Genomic DNA, 7,650 nt, shown 5'->3' with positions numbered 1-7,650 from the left:
ACGGAGATGTCCATGCTAGCAGCGATGGCCTATGACCTGTTTGTGGCTGTTTGTAACCCCCTGCTCTACACAATTGCTATGTCTCCTAAGCTCTGCAGCCTCCTGGTCACTGGGACTTACACTTGGGGTGGAATGTGTTCCTTGACAATCACATGTTCTCTTTTGGAGCTGTCCTTCTGCGGTTCTAATGTCATACATCAGTTTGGCTGTGAGTATTCTGCCATCATCTCTGCTTCCTGTTCTGACACCCATTTCAGTCAACTGATGTGTTTCATCATTTCTACACTCAATGAGGTGTGTAGCCTCCTGATTATCCTCACCTCCTATGCTTTCATAGTTGTCACAATCATCAAGATGCCTTCAGCTGGTGGACTCCGAAAAGCCTTCTCCACCTGTGCCTCCCATCTGACCGCCATCACCATTTTCCATGGGACTGTCCTGTTCCTTTATTGTGTACCCAACTCCAAAAGCTCATGGCTCCTCGTCAAAGTAGCCACTGTGTTTTTTACTGTCATGATTCCTATGCTGAATCCTCTTATCTGTAGCCTTAGGAATAAAGATGTGAAAAAGACAGTCAGGAGTTTGACAACCATGAAACTGCTTTCTCCCTCAGTATAATTCAGAAGTCCAATGGGACTGAAAAACCACTTAAATTAAAGACAAGCTGTGTATTAACCAAATAAGTATGCTTGTGTTCATATTATGCCCAATAATTTTCATATATATTTCTGATGCCAGTTTATCTTTATTATAAGTAAATATATGATTATGTTTCAAATAAATTGTATGTTGTATTTTACATTTTTTTTTGATGGTCAGATGAGCTACAATTACTTCTCAGTTAATAGAGAAATAATACATTAAGTAAGTCAGAGTAATGAAAAGGGATATATAGTTAGAGACTCATTTCTTATGCTACAGTTTATATTGTGATTTGTAACCATGCTGCAAACACAGATGATAACTGTGTTTAGCGTCAGGGTTAAGGTTAGGGTTAGTGTTAGGGTTAGGGTTAAATTTGCACTTAGGTTCTCATAACTAACTCTTCTGATTCAATTTTATAAAATGCAACTTTTAGCTCTTCTCAAAACTTTATTTTACACCAAGTAAAATGAGGAGTTTTGAGTTAGCCTTATAAAAGTATTACCTGATTTTAAGCAAGAAGATCCTGAAAATAATAGCTAGTCTCTGTAGGCATCACTCATTTTTTGAATACCAGTATAATAGGGTTCAATCAAAGGTGTTTAATTGAATACTGAGAAAAAGTTAAATGTATTTCTAGGGATATATGATGATTACTCAGTGATAAAGCCCAAGTTAAGAACTGCTCTATTTTCTTTTCTTCTGACAAATACTTGTTCATGTCTCAGGTTTGCACTCATAATCCAAAGGAAAAGAAATGCTCTTCATCAATAATGAAGTATGAAAAAATTATAATGAGATTAACAGAGATGCTTCTGAGTAACTGGACCTAATCATGAATCTACCTCATTCAGTTTAATAAGTCTTTCTTATATTCCTTTGAAGTACCTGCCATTATCACATCTTCTTAATTATGGTAACTTTGAAGTAAATCTCACTATCCATTAGAGCAACTTCTGACATCTTTTCTTCCGTGTAAGTGGATCCTGTTTATCCTTGACCATTTCATTTTCATACAAACTTCAGTATTTATTATGTTCATTCTTTTAAAGCCTGAGACTATTAGGGGCTCTAAAATTTACATCACTTGTTCTTTAGCTCTGCATGTTCAAGCAGTCTTTGCTGTAACCATGCCTTCTCTGCTTCATTCATCTATGCTCCTTCATAATCATTACACATTTCTGAAGTTATGATGAGATCATATTAGCTGGGTTTTATTTTACCATTGTTTTAATTTATTCATTTTTATTTTTGGCTGTGCTGCGCAGCATGTGAGGATCAAGTCCGTGCTCCCTGCAGTGGAAGCAAAGAATCTTAACCCCTGTACCCCAGGGAAATCCCACCATTGTTTTTACCAATCTGGCTTTGCCATTTTATTTATTTCTCATTATCATTACTATGATTGATTTGGTTTCTGAGGGAAGAGAGAGACAACAAAGGCATGTTATGTATTGAGTTTGACATATTCAGTTAAAAACAATCCAAATTTTATCTCTTTCTTTACTGATTAGTGGAAAAAATTGGCATTGATAAAATTTTACAGGCATGGCAAATAATAAGATATTGTGAAGAATCTATATTAAGAAATTACAAATCTTAATGAAATAAACACATTCCTTGAAAAAGCAGCATTCAATCTTATACAATAAAAATAGAAAATATAAGTAAAATCTGATCTATTAGTGTAATGGATGTCTGTGTGTGCTCAGCCATGTCTGACTCTTTGTGACCCCATGGACCTTAGCCTGCCAGGCTTCTCTGTCCATGGGATTTTCCTGACAAGAATACTAGAGTGGGTGGTCATGCCCTTCTCCAGAAAATTTCCCTGACCAGGGATTAAACTCCCATCTCCGACATCTTCTGTATTGCAGGTGGATTCTTTACCACTGAGTCACTGGGGAAGCCCAAAGTAATGGAATTTGTTTTAAAAAATTTCCGCACAAAGAAATCCTATGCCCTGTTTATTATGTTGGTGAATTTCTCCAAACACTTAAGAAATATTGTCAATCATGCACAAATCTTTCTAGTGAATAGACTGAGAGAATATTAATAGGGCATTGTATTCACATAGTCAGATTTTAACAATCAGTTCAAAGAAAGCTATTATGAGAAATAAATTTATAGATCAATTTGTCTCATGAGGTTAGTTAATGAATATTCAAGACAAAATATTAACACATTGGATTTTATTCCAGAAACTGAAAAGTGGTTTAATAGTTATGAATTAATAATCATAAACCAACATATTAAAATAAAAGGGAAGATACATAGTTCATGCAAATTACAGTTCTAGAAAAATAATTTGGTTAAATACAAAACTTATTCCACTCTGAATGGTTGATTTTTCTCAACTCACATTAATAAAATTGTTTTAGCTACAAGAAACTTTAAGTAATCCTAATATTAACTATTGAAATTACTGTGATTAATTTTAAAATTTTTTGGCTGTAATACTATGCATATATCTAAATTAACATCTCTCAAGAATGTACAAATCCAAAGGAAGTTCCCTAGAGTTTTAATCGAAAAGTTCATACTTCTTAGATGGCTGTGACAAATGTTTCTAGCATCCATGTCTTTAATAGAAATCAACCTCTTCCTGATAAGAGTATGAGTTTCTCTGGGGACTCAGATGGTAAAGAATCCACCTGCAATGCAGAAGACCAGGGTTCTATCCATAGGTTGGGAAGATCCCCCGGAGAAGGAATGGTCAGCTATTCCAGTAATCTTGCATGGAGAATTCCATGGACAGAGGAGCTTGGCAGAATACAGTCCATGGGGTCTCAAAAAGTCAGATGACTGACTGACTAACATTATCACTTTCTTGTTAGAGTATAGAATGTCAAAAATAGGTTATCATTGTGAAAAATATGACCTGTTGACCAGTATGATGAATACCAGAAATGACTTTCTTTTGGTGTAATGAAGGTATTCAGGGGTTACAACTTAGCTATCAATAATTTCTTGATAATCCTTATGCTTGCAGGAGACCTGTATTCAATCCCTGGGTCAGGAAGATCCCCTGGAGAAGGAAATGGTAGCCCACTTCAGTATTTTTGCCTGGAGAACTGCATGGACAGAGGACCCTGGCAGGCTACAGCCCATGGGGTTGCAAAGAGTGGACACCACTGAGAGAAAACACACACACACATACGTGTTTGCATGAATAAGTCTTGCAAATTACACTTTTAAACAGTCATTTCTATTTGCTCACCATTAGAACACAATGATGCAATTGATATTTTTATATATACTCATTTATGCAACACTACTGTGTTCTGTTATTATTTTCTCATATTTTCATCGTAGATTCCTTAGGACTGTCTATATACAGAATCTAGCTGGCAAATAAAGACAGTTTTACTTTCTACTTTTCAGTAATTATAATTTTCTTTCCTTATTCAACAAAAATTTAAAATAAGATGTTAATTAAAAGTGGTTAAGGACATTATTTTCTTGGCTGTTATACACAGAGTTAGGAGAAAATCAAGTTATTTTACTTTATGTAGGATTTTTTTCCTATTTTCTGTTTCTATACTAGACATAATATTAGCTAGAGGTATTTTTGTAGATGATCTTTATCAGGTTGAAGGAATTTTCTTATATATCTTCTTTACTGTTATACAGGTAATCATTTTATTTTCTTTCCATCTGAGTCATTGTTTATTTTCCTATTATATACTGTGATATTTTATTTTCTAATATTTCATTCAGTATTTCTGAGATGAAGTACATTAGTTATCTTGATCTATGTTTTTTGTTTGTTTACAACATCTTTGTCTGGTGTTGGTGTTGATGGTTGTTGATTAGTTACTAAGTCATATCTGACTCTTTTGCAACCCCATGGACAGTAGCCTGCCAAGCTCCTCTATCCATAGGATTCTCCAGGCAAGAATACTGGAGTGAATTGCCATTCCCTTCTCCAGGGGATCTTCCTGATACAGAGATAGAACACATGTCCTCTGCCTGCAGATAGATTCTTTACCTCTGAAACACCAGGGAAACCCATGAAACACCAGAGATGTCCAAAAACTCAGAAAGTGATCCGAAATATTGGTGGTGGCTCCTCCTCACTGTAGGGGACACCCACACGCTTTCTTTTCTGGCATGCCTTTCTGCCTTGCTTCGATCTTAACAGTTTCTCTGTGTGCTCTCCCACTTGTTTTGCTATGTCTCTAAAAATAAACTTCATACCTTCATTTACAATTTTTGCCTCCTTGAGAAATTCATTTTTTACTGGGGGACAAATATATATATATATACACATATACATACTTATGGCTGCCAGTAACCCGCATCTCAGCTATCAGTTTTTAAACTATGAAGTTATGATTCACACATTCTGAACTAATTAATCATTTTCAGGTTTTGCACATTGCTGATTGAGTTGTCTTTGCCTCTTCAACCAAATCCTGAGCTCCTGAAAGTCAGGAAGCAGGCCAAGGAATTCTATCATTGTACTTGCACAACACTGGATTCTAGATATGTGTAGCTGAAAATCAAATCCAGAAATCTTTGGTTTCTATCATAGAGGTATTTTAGAACCTCTGTCAGAAGCACCTGGGAAATTAGTTGAACTCACGGATATTTGGGAGAGAAACCCAGGAATGGTCATTTTAAACAAGCCTCTTGGAATATTCTTCTGTACATGGATGTTTGGGAATTAGAGAGCTGTCACATACAAATAAACACAATCCTAAGTACATGTTTCACACAAGGTATAGGCAAGATAGTAACAACATCAAGTTTAAATAACATTTCCAGTTTTATTTCTTCCTCTAGCCTCTCCTCCCCTTCCTGTCTGAATCATCCTTCTGGAGCAAAATTCTAATCAAGTCCTTCCTTTAACTGACACCTTCCCAGTTGTGAGACTATAAAACCCATGATCATAAACTTATCCTTTAAGAATCTTTATGGCCCAGTTGCAATCAAATGACATAACTTTTTAACTAAGAGCATAAACTTTGGGGCCAGACTGACTGAATTCAAATCCCAATGCCTCCAGTTTGAGTATGAGCTATATTAATGGGATGAAGAAAAAGTCTTGCATATATCTCTTATCGCTCTGTTTATTCAAATATCCATGCATTTTTTTGTGCTATTTATTATTTAAATGCTTGACAGAGTTTACCATGAGAAGGCAATGGCACCCCACTCCAGTACTCTTGCCTGGAAAATCCCATGGATGGAGGAGCCTGGAAGGCTGTAGTCCATGGTGTCGCTGAGGGTTGGAGAGGACTGAGCGACTTCACTTTCACTTTTCACTTTCATGCATTGGAGAAGGAAATGGCAACACACTCCAGTGTTCTTGCCTGGAGAATCCCAGGGACAGGGGAGCCTGGTGGGCTGCCATCTATGGGGTCACACAGAGTCGGACCGAAGTGACTTAGCAGCAGCAGTAGTATGGGACTGAGGTTCTCCTTGTAGGAAGATTTTTAACTGAAAATGCAATTTCATAAGAAGATAGAGGCTATTCATATTTTGCATTTCATCTTTGGTAAGTTTATTTGTATGGTTCAAATGATTTTTCTACATCAACTAGGTAGTCAAATTTTTTTGAAGAAAATTATACATAATACTCCCTAATCCTTTTTTCTACATTGACAGTATCTGTAATGAAGTCCCGTTTTTTTTTCTTGAGTAGAAATTGTGTTATGATCTGTTATTTGTAATCAATTTATCTAACAGATGATTGATTTTATGTATCATTTTAAACATCAGAATTTTAGTTTTGCTCAATCCCTTATTTCTATTTCACTGTCCATTTTCTATTTTGTTGATCACCATTCTCATTTTTCCTCCTATTTATTGTGAGATTAAAAATGATGTTTGCTTTTTTATCTTCTTAAGATGGAATCACAGATCATTAAATTTCTTCGCCTAAGTAAAACATTTATGCAAGTAGGTGGTATTTTAAATAGAATGAGGTATTAATAGAGAGAGTACAAAAATGTTGACCTCATGAGTGACAAGTAAAACTGTAAACTAGTCCTTAAGATTCCCTACCATTTGGTATACTGTTGGGGGCCAGAGTGAGGTACTCCGCCCATGGCAAAGGTCATGAGGAAGGAGGCTCGACATACGCAAAGGCGGGATTGAGCCTCAGGAGTCCCCCCGGAAATCCTCGAGCGTCTACCCCCATAACCAGAACCTGCCTACTTTACTACTTTGTGCTCTTACCTACACCTCTGACTTTACGGGGGGCTGTCCCCCACCACCTCTTTCGGAGAAGGAGTTAACCTAGAGCTCCAGTTAATAATAATTCCTGGGCATGATAAGAGTGTTTTAACCTACAAACTCCTCTGAAGGTTCTCTAGCCTGCCTGACAGGCTCGTCCAGCCACATGTGATTGCTCGCAGCCTCCCAACCGTGAGAGGCACAAGATGCGTTAAACCCTCTAAAAACAGGTTCTTTAGAGAAGTTAGAAAACTATTAGTATAAGTATAATGGGCTGATTGGAAATTGTGTTGGTGAAGGGTTTTTCATTTGTTGAGCCAATGTTTGTTGCTAAGTCTCCACATCCCCTGCCCTTACACACATTAATGAATATATAGAATTAACCTTTGATATTAATCACGTTAGACCTTAGGCTAAGTAAATTCTTTCCTTAACTAAAACCCACTACACCCTCACCCTGTAGGAATGTAACTTTATTTGGGTGGCGTCTGTTTTGAGAATAATCAGCCCTGGAGAAATAAGTGTCCTGATTGACTGACCGCTGTCACAAGGAGAGGGTCGTAAATTGTCAGCAGGCCCCCCTGGCCAGAAGATGATGTAACACCCCTAAGACCTCTGTATACATTTGTATGAAGCACCTGACTTTGATAAAAGTCAGGACTGCTGACCCCGCGTGACTTTTGCATAACATCTCAGTGTATAAAAGTAGACCATGGAAAATAAAGAATTGGGATCAGTTTCTCAAAATACTGGTCTCCCCATGTCTCTCTCTCCCTCTGGCTGAGTCTCCATCTGGAGTGCGGAACCCACCAAGCTTACTAATTTTGCCTG

General features: G+C 37.0%; 1 protein-coding gene across 1 annotated transcript; it reads left to right on the top strand.

Annotated features, from left to right (window-relative positions):
- Positions 1-6: 6 nt before the first annotated feature.
- On the top strand, positions 7-618 carry LOC104982864 (olfactory receptor 5D18-like; the record flags this gene model as incomplete). The annotated part of the gene is made up of 1 exon (XM_010832308.1): positions 7-618. A coding segment is annotated over one exon (612 nt), but the record flags the coding sequence as incomplete, so codon positions are not given.
- Between the last annotated feature and the right edge of the window lie 7,032 nt (positions 619-7,650).

Source organism: Bison bison, unplaced genomic scaffold, assembly GCF_000754665.1.
Source record: "Bison bison bison isolate TAMUID 2011002044 unplaced genomic scaffold, Bison_UMD1.0 scf7180017860738, whole genome shotgun sequence".
Classification (NCBI taxonomy): domain Eukaryota; kingdom Metazoa; phylum Chordata; class Mammalia; order Artiodactyla; family Bovidae; genus Bison; species Bison bison.
This window is presented reverse-complemented; position numbering and strand designations above follow the sequence as displayed.